The 17,944-nt window shown below is 37.0% G+C and overlaps 1 protein-coding gene and 1 pseudogene across 1 annotated transcript in view; both read left to right on the top strand.

Moving 5' to 3' along the window:
- SUCLG2 (succinate-CoA ligase GDP-forming subunit beta) overlaps positions 1–17,944 on the top strand; it is a 244,413-nt gene that overhangs the window by 135,291 nt on the left and 91,178 nt on the right. The window contains exons 8-9 of the mRNA XM_081820393.1: positions 9,510–9,671; positions 12,106–12,248. Of these exons, the coding sequence (XP_081676519.1) occupies positions 9,510–9,671; positions 12,106–12,248 (305 nt within the window). The remainder of the gene's footprint in view (positions 1–9,509; positions 9,672–12,105; positions 12,249–17,944) is intronic.
- On the top strand, positions 8,975–9,127 carry LOC115936825 (U4 spliceosomal RNA; annotated as a pseudogene).

The raw sequence follows: 17,944 nt of genomic DNA, 5'->3' as shown, positions 1-17,944 counted from the left end.
CAAAGAAGGCATACAGATGGCCAACAGACACATGAAAAGAAGTTAAACATACTCATCATCAGGAAAACAAATCAAAACTACAATGAGATATCATTTCACACTTGTCAGAATGGCTAAAATAGAAAACATGAGAAGCAAGTGTTTGTAAGGTTGTGGAAAAAAAGGAACCCTTGTGCACTGTTGGTGGGAGTGCAAGATGGTGCAGTCACCATGGAAAAAGTGTGGAGGTTATTAAAAAAATTAAAAATTGAATTACCATATGACCCAGGAATTCCATTACTGGATATTTATTTACCCAAGGAAAATAAAAACACTAATTCAAAAATATATATGCACCCTTATATTTATTGCAATATTATTTACGATAATCAAGATACATGGAAGCAACTCAAGTGCCCATCCATAGAAGAGTGGATAAAGAAACGGTGTGTACACACATCCACACACACATACACACACACACACAGTGTGAAATATGACTCAGTCATAAAAATGAATGAAATCTTGCCATTTGTAACAACATGGATGGATCTAGAGAGTATCATACTACGTGAAATAAGTCAGACTGAGAAAGACAAATATCATATGATTTCACTCATGTGGAATTTAAGAAAGAAAACAAACAACAACAAAAAGGAGACAAACAAAACAGACTCTTAAATACAGAGAACAAACTGGTGGTTGCCAGAGGGGAGGTAGGTGTATATGTGTGTGTGGGGGGGAGGTGGTATATGAAATAGGTGAAGGGGATTGAGAGTACGCTCATTGTGATGAGCACTGAGTAATGTATACAACTGTTGAGTCACTGTATTGTACACCTGAAACTAACACTGTATGTTAACTATACTGGAATTTTTTTTTTAAGTACAAAATGGATGTAACACTACATCAAAGTGGGGACAATAATAATAGTACCTACCTTAGAAGGTTGTTATGAGGATAATTAATGTTCCTAGAACAAGGCTTGGCATATGGTAAGAGGTACAAAAGCATTAGCTATTATTATTTTATTATTTCTTATCCTTCTGAAAATCAAACAAGATAATGGATATTGAAAGTAAAACATAAAAAATAACAGAAAGTAAAACTTCGTACAAAAATTAAAGCTTTGTTTAAAATTATAATTGTCACCAACTGCACTTGAACTAATGAAAGACAGTCCTGATCTCCTTCCATGAGTCTTGTGGCATTTCTGGTGGAGGCCCCTGTATTCTTCTAATAAATTCTCCATTTCATTTAAAAAAAGTTAAATTAGGGGCACCTGGGTGGCTCAGTCGGTTAAGGGTCTGCCTTTAGCTCAGGTCTTGATCTCAGGGGCCTGGGATGGAGCTGCACATCAGGCTCCTTACTCAGCGGGGAGTCTGCTTCCCCCTCTCACTTCTGGTGCTCCCACTAGCTCTCATGCTCTCTCTCTCAAATGAATAAATAAATATTAATTTTTTTTAAAAAGTTAAATGATAGCTAGAAAAAAGAGAGTAGTCAGTAAAAGTATGGATTTCATCTTTTTGTCCATTTTTTTCTTTTTTGTTTTTTTAAAATTTCAGGTTAGGATAGACAAATAGTAATGTTTAGGAAGCCATTGAAAATAATATATTTCATGGTTTGCACAAGTGACCACCAGATAAAGATCTGTGATAGGTTATTTGTAAGCAAACTACCTTTTATTCATAAATATTTGAAAAATTCTGTTTGACTATGAAATCATTAGTATTTTATATAGAGAAGCAGTGAAGTGGAAGAAAACTGTTTTGAACTCATATGACACATACTGTGATAAGCCTTTACATATATTCCTTTTTATTACTTATAGCAATCCTGAAATGTACAGAGTTATTATCCCTATTTTATAGAGGATTGAAAATTAATGTGACTCCTCCATAAGCATCCCATTACTGGAGCTGAGATTTGAACCTGTGTCTTTCTTAGTATGGCGTGTGTGTTGATTTTGATATGCCAGACTGCTTTCTTTTTTACCTTTTTTCTCTTAAACTATTAATTTACTTTTATCAGAGTGATCTATACATAGTCTCCAGCTTAGTGGAAATTAGCCAGAATTCATGCTGCATTGCGTTGCTGTTAATTAAATCCAAGAAACAAAAGAGAGGGAAGTTGAGTATAAGTTCTTCAAGGTGATGGCTTGCTTTTCAAACTAGTATGCATAAGCAACCTGGTTATTTCATACTTAAAAAAAAATGGAGGGGCACCTGGGTGGCTCAGTCGTTAAGCGTCTGCCTTCGGCTCAGGTCATGATCCCAGGGTCCTGGGATCGAGCCCCGCATCGGGCTCCCTGCTCCGCGGGAAGCCTGCTTCTCTCTCTCTCCCACTCCCCCTGCTTGTGTTCCCTCTCTCGCTGTGTCTCTCTCTGTCAAATAAATAAATAAAATCTTAAAAAAAAAAAAATGGAAATTCAGCCAAGGAATTGGATAAAAGTCAGGCTATAATACTACTTTCATTCAAACCTTTGGTAAGTTGTCAGTCACAGATTGCAGTCTGATGCAGGGAATAAGGGTGCAAGAAACTTTTCCTAGAATGTATTTGTAAAACCTCATGAAATCAGAAGTTTTCTTTTTAATTATCAAGAGAAAAGAAAATTCTTGAGCTTTTTTGAAGGAATCATCATAAAATACATTCCGTGTATATAGTTGATTAAAGCATAAGTCTTAAATGTGATATTTTTAAAAGCGAAATTATCTTTAGCTATTAATTTGTTCATCGTACCATAAAAGTTCAGCTATTGAATTATAATCACAATTAAATGAGTGTGTTGGTTTATAACTCTAATGAGCAGTAGTCAAATTAAACCCAATTAGGAAACGGTGATTAATGACCAAATGTATAAATTGATCTTCATCATTGTCACAATCCCCTAAAGCAATCTTTTATTTAGGAGCTGTAAAAAAAGTCATTTATATCCTAGCAATATTAATAATCTTAATATTTATAATGTGAATATATAATTTTTTCCATTTAGATCAGTAATAGCAGAGCATATAACGTTTCACATTAAAATTGTGATTTAATAATGACTCTTAATTTAGAAGTTTAAGGAGCTTGGCATCACACCAAACATTTTTACTTTAGACTTACCTATTGCAAAGCTTCTTTGTAAGAGAGTTTCTTCTATCTTCCATTGGTTAATGAGGAACATTTTTTTAAAATCCAGGTGATTGGTCATATATTTGCACAACAGATGATACCTGGTTGAATAAAGAGCAATGATCTTGATAATATCTATGCTGTTAGATCACCTATGGGAAATTTTTAATGTGGCGAAAGAACTGGAATCCAAGAATTATTTTTTCCACTGTGATTAGTAATTTGATTCTATGGTATGTGTAAGACTGTTGAATCACAGACCTGTACCTCTGAAACAAGTAATACATTATATGTTAAAAAAAAAAAAAGAAGATAGCAGGAAGGGAAAATTGAAGGGGGGAAATCGGAGGGGGAGATAAACCATGAGAGACTGTGGACTCTGAGAAACAAACTGAGGGTTCTAGAGGGGAGGGGGGTGAGGGGATGGGTCAGCCTGGTGATGGGTATTAAAGAGGGCACGTACTGCATGGAGCACTGGGTGTTATATGCAAACAATGAATCATGGAACACTACATCAAAAACTAATGATGTGATGTATGGTGATTAACATAACATAATTTAAAAAAATGGAAAAACAATAGAGAAAATCAATGAAAAGAAAAGTTAATTCAAAAAAATTGGTACATGTGTAGCAGATCTGACCGAAAAAAAAAATTGATTCAAAGAATATAACTTGGCACTATTGACTGTAATGTAGTTTAGTGACTGTTAGAATTATAATGGTTGTAAGGGACAGAAACCTACATCAGTCTAGTTTTTGTTAAGAAGCTTCCAGGTCAAGGAAGGATACTTATTTTCCTCATATAACAGGGAGTGGTCTGGTTTAGGGCATGAAGGGAACAAGGGATTTTCTGATCTTCCAGCCCGGTTGCCTCCAAATTGGCTCCTTTGTCGGCCAGGCTCTCTGAAGGGGCAACCAACATGGCTCCCACTTTTCATCATTTTCCTTCAGCAACCACAGCAATCTTTTCAAATGATTCTGATTGGCCCTACTTGGGTCCCATATCCATATCTAGACCAGTCACTGAGCTGGAACCACATGTATAGGAGAAAGGCATTTTCTCAATGGAAAATGGATGGAGTCACATGTCTACTAGAATGGCCTAAATTTTATTGAAATGAAAGTAAGCTGTTAATTAAATAGTCGAAGAGAAATTAACTCTTTTCCTTGCTTGTCCAGTTGTATTGCCAGGATTAATTCATTAAGCATGTGATCAAGTTCTCCCTGCTCAGCAGGGAGCCTGCTTCTCCCTGTCCTGCTGCTTGTGCTCTCTCTCTTTCTCTCTGTCAAATAAATAAATAAAATCTTAAAAAAAAAATATGTGGCCAAGTTAGAAGCAGGGTTTTCCTGGGGTGCTGGCTAGCTCAGCCAGAAGAGCATGCAACTCTTGATCTCAGTCAGGGTCATGAGTTTGAGTCCCGCATGGGGTGCAGAGATTACTTATATAAATAAAAAAACTTTAATTAAAAAAAGCAGGGTTTTCTTTATCATTATTTATTTATCTACCTATCCATTCATTCATCTGTTTTACAAGCTGCTGTGAGGTTTTATGTTCTATTTCATTTCTTCCCACTTTTAGCCAGATCTACCTGAACACAGACTCCTTTCTTTGGTGTCTCTAATGTTTCTCAATGAGGAGGGTAGGCATATTGTCCCCCGGGGGATGTTTGTCAATGTCTAGAGACATATTTTAATTGAGATATAAAGGACATACAACATTATATTAGTGTTAGGTATACAACACAATGATTGTATGTGATCACTACAATGAGTCTCATTAACATCCATTTTTGCTTATCACAACTGGGAGTTCAGGGTGCCGCTTGCCTCTTGTGGGTGGAGGCTGGGGATGTTGTTAAACATCCTATAGTACACAGTACACCCCCCACCCCCAATAGATAATGATCTCAACTAACTTACCAGTAGTCCCAAGATGAAGAATTCCTGCTCTAAGGCATTTTCGACAGTTGGAGCCCAAATCCATTCACCAAGCTATCGGAATGAAACCCAATTTAAAACAGTCACTACCTGGCCAAGATTCCATGAGAACTAAGGCTGAGTGATCCAAAGTTAACTCGCACATCAGATCCCTTTCTTGCTTCAGATTAATTTCCCTAAATAGCCACCCTGTTGCTTCGAGTTAGCAAGTGCCCATGTTGCTGGTGGGTGTTTCTCTCTGTTTCTCTCTTTATACACAAGACTATTTTCAAGAACATTTTCAGTTCTCTACCTTCACCCGAATCCCCCTCCTGCCTCGTATCTATTTTCTCTTTTCGCAGCAACTCAAGAAAAGTTCTAAAAAGTATACAACTCTTGGAACATCAATATTTAATGGAAAGTGGGACTAATTTGAAAGTATCAGCATTTTAAGGCCATCTCGGCAAGGTGCATTTCAGTAACATATTATGGTTATTTATCACAAATCAAATGCAGTACGTTGCTTGAAGACAGATTATTTTTCAAACTAATTGTAACAATCTTATTTCCTGCAGTTTTTATGTTTCTTTTATGTGTGAGTCTCCCTTCTGAAATGTGTTTTTCTTTTGTTTAATCTGTAGCACATTCTTCTGTTAAAACTCTAAGGTCAGAGGCTGCTAACTGCCAGTCAGGTTCTTCATCTAAGTTGGTGAATTAGCAGCTCACAGAATCTCACACCACTAAACAAAAAAACAAAACTCCCTATGAATATAAGTACTGCAGCTTTCTTTGATATTTGTTCAGAAGGAAAATTCATTTGTATAATCTATCAAGCATGTAACAATGTGCTTTTGATGGTGAAAATTGTTTTTTAAATATTAATAGGTATGTTTTTCACCCACTTTGTACACAGAATGGCCTTTGTACAAGACGAATTTTCTATAGAATTGAGGTTTCATTAATGTGACACTGAATATCTTATGTCTGAACCAAGTTCAGTACCTCGAAAAATACATTTTAGAGTAGTTTGTTGTTTTAATAAATGAAAAAGCTAAGGTTTGAGCAAGCAAGTTTATTTTATTGCCCCGCTGTTGACATAGCCATCAATCCATTTTTAACACACTCATTCTATAAGTGTACTTGGATAGGTCTTACAGGGGGAAATAAGCATATGAGAGTCCATTGATATTCAAGGATTAATCCAGTTTTTGTTTATTTTGTCCCTTATGCTTTTTTGTTTTCATGCCATTAGAAGCACTTTCCTAAGTTTCTCTTTCACTGTAAATAAGTATGATACCTGTGGCTATTGCAACATGAGAAGTGTGACTTAGTAGGGATAGGCAGCCTTTTTCTATGAAGGACCGTATAGTCTCTATTATAAGGAGTCATCTCTGCTATTGTCCTGGGACCCTGCTGTAGAAATATGTAAACGAATGGGTGTGGTTGTATTCCAGTCCAACCATACTTACAAAAACAGACAGCAAGCTGTCCCAAGGGCTATCCTTTGCCACCGTCTGACTGAGATTCTCATTTGGGGCTGTTTTATATCAATCTTTAGCCACCCTGGCCTTGTGGAAAGGTATGGTGTGATTTGAGGGTCATCAAAGGCATCTCTTCCACCCTCAACCTTTAGGCTAAAATCTCCTTCTCCATCAGTCACACAGCCTGAAATGCCAACCGCTAAAATCCTTCCTGTGGGAAATTCTTAAGTATTCTGAATATGGCGTTTCACTGAAAATCGTAGGTAACCTGTACATCTGTAAACTCCAGTAGGCATTAGTTTAGATTCACTGTAAACAGAAGGCTAGGATTATAAGGGAATGGGGCCAAGGACAGGTCATTTTTAGAATAGGAGAATCCTGTAGCCTGGGCTGACATTGGGAAGGTGAGTGTAAGAAAGAACTGGGCAGGTGGAGTGTGGTGGTGGTATAATAGCCAGTGAGTGCCGGCTGTCTGTGCTACTGAGTGCTTGGCATGCAGTCCCTGCTTGCACCAATGCCATGCAGTAGAAAATACTCTGGTTTCCATTTTATAAACAAGGCCACTGGGCTTCAGAGAGGTGATGATGGCTACCTGGCTCTGAAGTGTCCAAGCTGTAATTCATACCCAGGTGTGGTGAAGTTCAAGGAAAAACATCCAGGCAATACAGCATTATAAACTGAGATAGTGGGGCAGGAAAGCACTTTGTATGTTTGGGACCCCCTTTAAAATATTAAGCAGGCATAACAAACATGTGTCGAAAAGAGCGCATGTACTTGCTTCAAGTGCTTTATTCTCCCTGTGCTCCGTACCCCTTTTATCCCACAGTCACCGTCTTCAAGCTCTGGTTTAACTCTTAGTTTTCTCAGGGTGGTCCCCAAATAGTGAACTCATTTCTGTCCTTGGCATATACATCATACTGCAGTAAAAAGCATCTTTTGAAAATCTGGCTTTGCGGAGGGGAGGTGGAGCTGCCTTCTGAACTTTGCATCCATATACATTAATTATGTTCTCTCAAGTAGCTTGGAACTGTAGTCGTTGTAAGGGGCAAAGATCAGCCTGGACCTATTGTGATTTACTAGTGTATTGATCTTGACCAAGAATTCTTTTATTTGAAACTCTTCAGTTAGGAAGTCAGTTTGATAGCCTTTGCCCATTCATTTTGAAGGTGTCGGTTACACGTAGTCTTGCCAATGAGTAATGGAGGAGCTAAAATTACTAATAAATTAATTAAAATTTATTTATAAGCCTAGTGGAAAGCCAAGAATGAAGTTGCTTTCCTATTGATTATTATACCAGTCATTAACTGCTGACAAAATGCCATTGTAGCAAGCAGAGAACGTTGGCCAATTCCTTTGGTAATTGTAGGATTCCATCATTAAGATTGCAGTATTCTGGACAGTAATTACTCATTTGCTCCATGTATTCACAATGTGTGGGTAAAGTGGTTGGACATTTTGTGGCAAGACTAAGGACTCTGGCAGACATCAACTTCTATATAAGATTCTCTCTTGTCAGTCAGTGCTACTTTAAATAATTTGCGGTTTAGGCTTTTATGTATGCCAAGTATTCTTAGATGTTAAAATGCCAGTTCTGCATAGATTTGTATCAAAGTGCTTGATTTTTGTGGTAGAGAGACCCTTGTGTAGAGCTCTATGTAGGGTCTGTAACTCTAGGATGTTGTAATGTAACAATATTTTGTCATTATAAGAAAATGGGATGAGCAGACCATGGTCATTACTTTTGAATGAATTATTCCAGGTTGTTTCCCTTTGAAGAAGTAGCTCCTCCTCAGCAATGCTGGAGGAGAATGGGTAATTTCTCTAAAGTCGAAGTCAAAGATCCCTGCCTATCAATATCTGAAGTAAAGTAAAAGAAGGTTAGAATAGAATGTCATCATAGACAACTAATTTCTACCCAAAGGGATATAATAAAAGGGGTCAGATCCCAGAAGCCTGCATGTCACCCCTCCTCACTGCAGGCTCTCCCTGAGAATTCATGTAGAAGATATCCTGTAAATCAAGGAAAATGCTCTTTCCATGGTCCATCCATATCACCCAGTGGGTTTCAACTGTGTCCAGGGCTTTTGGTCATTGAGAGAGTTGGAGATTTCTACCTGTACCAGAGAGTAGAGACAGTAGTGCTGGTAATGCCTGGCTACCTCCCATCATATCTGATCTGTCTCGGTCTCTTAGTGTTTTATAACCTGAATCAAAAGAGTCATATCATGCACACATCAGGATGATGGTCCTAGTTTGAGCAGACCCCAAAGTAAGTATATGAGCAGTTTAGGGATTGTTATTTCCATTTTCCAAATAAGAAAACTGAGGCCCTAGGAGGAAGTAGGTTAATTTTTTTTATCAAGTTACAGAGTTAGTTAAGGATCAAATAAAAAACTAATGATTCTAACCCAGTGTTCTTTGCACTAAATCTTTCAGAAATATTAGCAAGGATACTGATTAAATAAAAATTTCACTTTGCAGCTTTGCACAGTGGCAGTATCGTAGGCAATGAGGTTTATCCGAGGCGCGATTATTGCTAATTGAAAAATTTCACTTTGCAGCATCAGAAGGACAAAGGAGGACAGTGGGATTAAACATTATAATCTAGTTTCTCTTTGCATCACCTTTAGGTGATGATCAGTGGTTACATACTAAAAATAAGAAATGCAATAAAAATGGCAAATCAAAGCTGTATGTAGATGTGGCAGTCTATAACTTTTAATGGGTGACCACAGTTTATATTGTTATTTTATTAAACAGAGACCAACAGGTGTAAATTTCTGTGCTCTTTATTAGAATGTAAGTCCCTTGAGAACAGGGACTATGCCACCATATTTGTCTTTGTACCCCTAAAGTTTAAGATCAAGAAAGCCGTAACAGTTTCTCCTGCCCCTATCATGAGAAAAAAAAATGACAGAATTTTATTTTTCTTTCTGCTGTCCCTGCCACCCTGGGGAACTAATTTATAGATCCTTAAGAGATATTCATGTGTGTGCCTTTTTTCCTTTATTTAGTTGTCTGTTTTGATGCAAAGATAAACTTTGATGACAATGCAGAATTCCGACAAAAGGACATATTTGCTATGGATGACAAATCAGAGAATGAGCCCATTGAAAACGAAGCTGCCAAATATGATCTAAAATATATAGGACTGGATGGGAACATTGCCTGCTTTGGTAAGAAAATAGTTTTATCAAAAGCATGATTTGTAAATTTTTGCAGAATTTAGGAACTACTGATTTCTGAACCTTTCTGAAATGGTATTTCCTGGTAGCCAGTAAAAATAGGAGTTTTTGTAGCCCAAAAGTCTTGGGAAACAATTCCGAGTTTCTTCCCAAAGTTCATTTTGCTCAGTGGTCACTGGCTTAAAGCGGGGTTTCTGAAGTCTGTCATTATTAACATTTTGGGTGGAATAATTCTTTGCTCTGGGGGGCTGTCCTATACATTGTCAGATATTTAGCATTGTCCCTGGTCTTCAGGTGCCACTGGGGACCCCCCCCATTTTGATAACCAAAGATGTTGCCAAACACTGGCAAGTATCTTCTGGTAGCCAAAATCACCCCAGCTGAAAAATACTATTTTAAAGCATCTCAGTTAAATTTTGCTCAATAAAAATCAAAATCTTTGCTACTCCAGTCTGTGTTAATATGCTAGGAACTATTCTGAAATTTGGTTTTAAGATAAAATTTCTCAGAGGAAGTAGAAGAGAACATACACTTGAATCATTATACTCCAGTTTCAGCTTTTATGATAACCAAATGATAAAATGTTTCATCCATTATCCAGTTTATTAATAAAACAATTGATTTTATCATACTCATCTAAATTTGTGAAAATGGCTTATTGAGCTGAGATAAGAATGGGTCTATAGAGGTAATACAATTTCTGTTATTGTCCGCAGCTTATAGAGCTGAGATTTATACGCATCTGTGTTTCTGGTGGAGCCAATTCATTGCACTAGAAACTGAGGTCTTAATCTTAATGGAATTAAAATAAAAAAGATTTGTAGCTCATTAAACCAACAGGATTATTATATTCAGAACTGAACAGACCTCATCCAGTAGTCTGCTGAGCCATACAATAGAAAATGACATCTAATTACAAGGGATACCAAAAGCTAATTACAAGGGATACCAAAAGCTCTTGCTTTGTATCAGAGTAATAACTGTAATGTACCAGACCACTCACATTGTTCTGATCTTGATAAGCTAATGCGCTCTCAATATTTGTAGGCATTTAGAAAGGAGAATGATATAATGGTGTGTTTAGAACAAATTAAATACAGATTCTTTGTAGCCTCTATGGGAGTATGCATGATTTGACCAAGTTAGCAGCCTCCAAAAGCAACAATTAACACATTGCAAATTATTTTAAGATTGTATATAAACCATTTTTATTGTAGTTGCCCCAGACTTAATTAAATTAGTCACAGTTCATAGGCTTGTCTGGGGAATTCAAGGGTCAGAAAAAGTGAAGTATATTTTACCTTGAGAGTTTCTGCTGTGTTTAGGAAGTCTGCTTTTTTTTTCTTTCTTCCTATCTAACCTGAGGAAAGTAATTTCATATTAATTAAGTATAAGAAGCCAAAAAAGTACAATTGGTCAATAAAACTCAGCTCTGGAAAATAAGAATTGCAGTGCTAAAACTCTTTATTTTCTTAAAAACAAAACAAAACAAACGCCCTAAGATGTTAGCACATTTTGGTTTCAGTTTTAATGATCAGGTTGCTAGTGAACATTTCTTTTTTTTTTAAAGATTTTATTTATTTATTTGAGACAGAATGAGAGAGAGAGAGAGAGCTCATGAGAGAGGGGAGGGTCAGAGGGAGAAGCAGGCTTCCCTCCGAGCAGGGAGCCCGATGCGGGACTCGATCCAGGGACTCCAGGATCATGACCTGAGCTGAAGGCAGTCGCTTAACTTACTGAGCCACCCAGGCGCCCTGCTAGTGAACATTTCTTATAATAATTTGAAGAAGGAACAGAGGGATAAGAATATTATTTGGATGCTGTCATTTATTTATTTGTTTTCTGAGTTTATCCACATAACCTATAAACATGCATGGTTACACTGAGTGTAAAAAAGTATGGAACCCTACTGAAGTTGGGACCCTTGTGGCTCAACCCCAGAGGGATGCTACATTCAAAGGAGCATATTCTCAGCAAGCAAAAAATTAAACAAATTCCATTTTTTACTCAGATCTTTTAAAGGATATTAAAAAGAATGTAATTCATAGACCCAAGCAACTTCTTGTAGCCTTCTCTCTTTCCCGGTTCTCTTGAGTTCTGTATTTTTCCAGAACCCAAACTCCATCTTCTGCTACTAGCCCAAATTAATTAATTATGGAAACCTTTACCTTTTATCTGTTTCCCAGATTGACGTAACTTCTCAACAAACCTGTCTTCCTATTCCCAGGTCTTTTTGTTTATTCTTTTGCACATTTCCTGATTTATCCTAAAGTCTGTGAATTTACCTGGTGGAACACAGTTCCAGGCAGGACATTGACCTGGTACTGACAGGGTTCTCTTTGGCATTATGGGGGAGGGAAATGGTTCATTCACCCTTTCGTGTTGCTAAATTTATCCTGTCTTGTGTGCCACTTACATTTCCCAGTGAATGGTGCTGGACTTGCCATGGCTACTTGTGACATCATCTTCCTGAATGGTGGGAAGCCAGCCAACTTTTTGGATCTTGGTGGTGGTGTAAAGGAAGCTCAAGTATATCAAGCTTTCAAACTGCTCACAGCTGATCCTAAGGTAACCTCTGTCTTTGTAGGGAGATTGCATAATGTTCTGATTTTTCACCCTCAAGAGCTGCCTTTTTCCTGCTGCTAAGGGGGTAGTAAGCCAACACCTTTACTTTGCAGGCGCAGATGCAAATCCTGCTTTTATATCTGCTTGGAGCACACAATGAGTTATTCCTTTCAGATGAAAGGCTGATAAGTGCCTCCAGGATCTTATTACAGATGCTGTGCTTCTGAAGTTCTGAGAGATAGGAGGAAATAAAAAGGGGGGAGTGCACCAGACGGTGAAACATTGGTTGGCATGAAACATTATTTGAGTAATGTACTCTAAAGCTCTTATGTGACTTAGAGGACTCAATCTCTGATTCCTTCCATGCTGCAAGTATTGTCATACAATTGGAGACAGAAAAAAATTAAAGGATTATAAAACTGTGTATCACTAGAAAGTAATGACCCACATTCTTTTGTATGCTTTTTAATTGTCACAGTTTATAACGTGTGCTAGCTAGCATAGCATGTTGCTTTATGAACCTCTTTTCTCCTTGCCTACCGCACAGCTGTCACACCCTTGCTAGTGCATAGTAGGGATCCAGTAAACACCTTTCAAGTTCAATACCCCTATGCTCTGTTTCGACCGCAGGTACTCACTTGTTTATGACAACATGGTTTAGGTGGACGCTTATGACATGGAGAAGACTCACATGTTTTGAACGTCTGATATATATCATTTATTTCTCTTTACAATTCCGTGAGGTAGTGTGTGCACCACCACCATTGGACTTTAAACTTTGAGAATCATTACTTGATACTGTTAGAGCATCTGAGACATGCTCTTGGTTCTTAATGTATCTGAAGATATGGGAAATGTGAACCATCACTAGGAAAATCATAAAACGATATCAGATTTTTTTTTTAAAGAAATGTCTGAACTTAATATGGAAGCTTCTCATTAATAAGTGTACCAACAATAGTCTTTTGGTTCGCATATATAAAATTTTGTTTTATATTAGTAGTATGCTTGTCTGTTTTCATTATGACTCAGATGGTTGCTCACCTTACATTTTTGCTAACTCTTGTCCTTCTGATTCACAAAATAAATGGTAGGGTGTAATCAGCTGCTAATCTTTAGTTCTCCAGTGCTATCCAGGAAGAGCACTGTCACCAAAATCCAGTCACCCAGCCATGAAGAAAGTGTTTGCAGTTGGTTTTTCTGTTTATATAAGTACCTTGTTTTCATTGGTTAAGTAGGAATATTATCAGTGTCTTCCTAGTTATTAATTTATTTATCCCTTCTTACTATTACTTTCTTTTTTTAAGATTTTATTTATTTTTTTGATATAGAGAGAGAACAGGAGCTGGGGGAGAGGGGCAGAGGCAGAGGCAGAGGCTCCCACTGAGCAGGGAGCCTGATGTGGGCTCAATCCCAGGACCCTGGGGCCATGACCTGGTCCAAAGGTAGATGCTTAACTGACTGAACCACCTAGGTGCCCCTTCTTATTTACTAAGGGAAGGATCATTTTCCTCCCAGAGAGTTTCCTATCAATTGAAATCTCTAAATACCATGAATATAACTAACACACAGCTCTTTAAATGCTTGAACCACAAAGTATTCAGAGAACAGGGCAACTGTGATAAAATACTGAACTTTTAGTGTCTACTGAAATGCAGTGCTAAGAATAATAGAGAGCTATCGAAGGAGTAAGTCTACCAGGACAATCATTGCATTTTCTTTGGAATATCTTTTCTTAGAGGCTGATCTGGAATTTTAATTTTGTAAAAATACAGGAAGGGAAGGAAAAATCACTTGCAGAGCCATTTTTTTAAAAAGAGTCTCTTAAAAAATTTTGACTTTACCCTATGGAATATTTTCAAATGCTTAGAGTATTTAAACTTTTTTGAGATTGCCTGTCATCTTGGGTAGAGAAAGATATGTGGGAGTTATTTTATTTTTCTCATGCTATATCAGGAAAATGAATGCATAGCTCATCTCACTATAAATTTTCCAAATCTTGAAATTTCAAAGACAGATAAAAATCATAGAAATGTAATGGGTATTTTCAATCCTGGCATTGTTTAACAGATTTCAGAGAACAGAGGCTTAAAAATAGTATAGATGAATTGATTTGATTTTGCAAGAAAACCGGTTGTAGTTCTAGCAGTAATTATTTCAAATAGCACCCCATTCAGCTGCCCAGAAGTAGAGAATCCCCAAAACCCAAAGCTAATTATTACAAAGGTATTTTCTTGTTAGATATAAGGATTAGTCAGTTGAAAACACTGAAACTCAAAATTGCAAAACGCCTCTTGTTAAACTTGAATCAACTGATAGTAACAACTACTTGTTCATCATGTGTGTGAGCTAATTCTATTGATCAAGTAATAAATGTTATAAATGTCATCATTCAAGAACAATATTATGGGTTAACCTATATTTCTACCATTTCAGCCATAGAGCTGAAACTTAAATTTTTTGCTTGACTGTTAGCCCAAATGCTGATACTCACTGGGACCTAACGCAAATGCCTTTATCACTAATAGGTTCCTTATTTGTTTGTAATATATATGAAACAGAGCTCCTCTGCCAAACTGTCTAAAACAAGAATCTTTTCAAGATAGCTCACTTACAAAACTGAATTCACATTAAATGTTTTATAATTCTCTTATTTTCAAGTTGGGCTGGAGATGAGAGAAAGACAGTAGAGTTTGTTCTGCTGGTGGTATGATAGATCTGATCTTCATCGTTTTTAACATACAGAATTCAAGCACTAGTGTTCTTTAAATCAAAAGGAGTAAAAATCACATAAAATAGGAAGTAGAAGTAGGGTTTTTGTGGTAATCTGTAAAGAATTTGAACACACTTAAAGGAAAAGCCCTCCAAAGAGTGTTATCCTTAAGTTTTTGTTTTCCTGAATCATGCTTTGGCTTTTATTTCTAATTCTAAACTTAGAATTCCAAAGGTGTAGAAAATGAGTACAAATGACATCTGGAGTGTGTAAAACATCTTACACAAATGAAGAAAAGGAAAAGAGAGTTGACAGGAATCTCAATATATTGTCACCCCCACCCTGTTGGCCAAAGTTAAGCACATCTGTTGCCCTCTGAAGGCCTGATTTCAAAAACCGGTAGTGTGTAATTGACATTCGTGAAATCACCGCACCTGATCTGTTTGTGCTTCCTGGTTTAGATCTAATTTACAGTCATGTTTCAAAACTCTTTATTTTTAAATTTTTGTTTCTTTAAATATTATTATTTTTTTGCTGCAAGTATAATTAATGTAAAGTGTTTTTCAAAGCTCTTTAAATATCCAGAAACAAATGTGCTGCATAAGCACCAAGTACTAGTTCAAAAAAGAAGGGGTTCTTCGTGGGGCTCGGGCACCAGACTGCCCAGGTTCCAGTCATATCTTTACCACTTACTGGTTGTGGGAGCTTGAGCACGTAATTTTACTTCTATATATCTCAGTTTCTTCTTTTATAAAATGAAATAATAACATTACTTATTACCTCGGAGGGTTGCTTCATTTATTTTTTTTAGTATTTGGAGGTTAGCTTTATTAAAATTTTTTAATTGAGATGTAATTGACATATAACATCATATAAGTTTGAGGTATATAATGTGTTTATTTGATACATCTGTATGTTGCGGTATAATCACCAGTATAGCATTAGCTTCCATCCTGTTCTGTAATTATAATTTCTTTTTTGTGGTAAGAACATTTAATCAGAGACTTGTTCATTCCATTAATTGAGATACACATATACATTTCCCATTTAAAGGAGGAATAATTTTATATGACAGTATCATTTAAAATTCTTTATAAATTTTTATTGAAGTATGACCTACATACAGAACAGTATGCAAATCAAAAGTATATAGCTTGATGAGTTATCACAAAGTGAACATAGCCATGTAACTGGCAGCCAGGTCACAAAATAGAACATGACCAGTGTTATGGACTAAGTGTTTACATCCCCCGCAAAATTCATATGTTGAAATCCTAACCCCCAATGTAATGGTATTAGGAAGTAGGGCCTTTGAAAGGTAATTATGTCATGAAAGTGGAGCCTCATGAGTGGGATTAGTACCCTGATAAAGGAGACCCCAGAGAACTCCTTCACCCCTTCCTCCATGTGAGGATGTATCTAGACGATGGCCATTTCTGTACCATGAAATGGGCTCTCATGAGACACTGAATCTGTCAGTGCCTTCATCTTGGACTTCTGACCTCTAAAATTGTGAAAAATAAATGTTTGTTGTCTTACCGCTCAGTCTATGGTAGTTTGTTACAGCAGCCTGAACAGACTTAGACAACCAGCATCTCAGAAGCCAGTAATGAGCTCCTGCCCCATGCTTCTCCTTCCCTGCTCTCTCCCCAAAGGTAACACAGCTATCCCAACTTCCACTGTCATCCATTTATTTTGCCTTAATATAAATTTCAGCTTAATATAAATAGGATCATACAGTGTACACTCTTTTGTGTTTGCCATCTTCCATTTAACTTTCATTTGTAAGATTCATCCACATTTTATGTAGCAGTGGTTCACTCATTCTTACTGCTGTATGGTATTCTATTGTGTGACTCTGCCAGAACCCTTTATCCTTTTCTGTTGATGGACATTTGTGTTACTCAGTTTTGACTGTTACGTTGCTATGAACATGTTCTCATACAAGTCTTTTGGAGCACATTTCCGTGGGATATATTCTTGGAACTAGGATTTTTGGGTCATAACTTACACTCATATTCAGCTTGAATGGATACTGCCAAGCAGGTCTCCAGATGTGCCCATTTACACTCTGGTAACTGTGTATGGGAGTTCCAGTTTCTCCACATCCTTACCAATACTCGGTACCGTCAAGCCTTTCCAGTTTCAGTCATTCTGGTCAATGTATGGTGGTTTCCAATGAGACTGAGTGCTTTTTCTCATGACCAATGAGGTTGAACACCTTTTCATATATTTATTAGCTATTAGGGTATACTCTTTAAACTTCTGTTACCTTGTCTGTAGAGTGGACATGAAAATAATCCCTGGAAGCATTGCTTTGAATATCAACAGAGATCCTATATGTGTAAGTGGTTGGCAGACATTTCTAAAGCACAATGAAAACTTTAATGTGTGCTGTTGTTGTTTTTTTGAATGTTCAATTTCATTATAATTTCTAAGGCTTAGATTTATAATTATTGAAAGGGGAGGGACTAAGCGGTCATGGACAGGATGGAAGGTGTCTGAAACAGGTTTATTGACATCAGTGTTATTGCATGTATTGTTTTGAAGTTGATGAAATGTGTAAGCAGTTCAGTAGCTTGCAGTGATTCTCTGTTCAGACAACCCAGAAAACACAACTTAATCAAGGGAGGATTAAATTCATGTCTGCAAGAACCACAGAATATCATTTGGTATAAATTTGAGAGGAGTCTAGCTATTTTGGCTCTGTGGTGTGTGCTTCAAAAGTCTTTAGAATTTGAGGCTGGAGAAGGAAAACTGCATGCCATATTTTCAGCATGCAAATGCCTTCAGTTTTTTTTTTAATTTTATTTTATTATGTTAATCACCATACATCATTAGTTTTTGATGTAGTGTTCCATGATTCATTGTTCGCGTATAACACCCAGCGCTCCATTCAATACGTGCCCTCTTTAATACCCATCACCAGCTAACCCCTCCCCCACCCCCCTCCCCTCTAGAACCCTCAGTTTGTTTCTCAGAGTCT

The sequence above is a fragment of the Leptonychotes weddellii genome, chromosome 1 (genome assembly GCF_054177405.1).
Source record: "Leptonychotes weddellii isolate Sample4059 chromosome 1, ASM5417740v2, whole genome shotgun sequence".
Taxonomy (NCBI): domain Eukaryota; kingdom Metazoa; phylum Chordata; class Mammalia; order Carnivora; family Phocidae; genus Leptonychotes; species Leptonychotes weddellii.
This window is presented reverse-complemented; position numbering and strand designations above follow the sequence as displayed.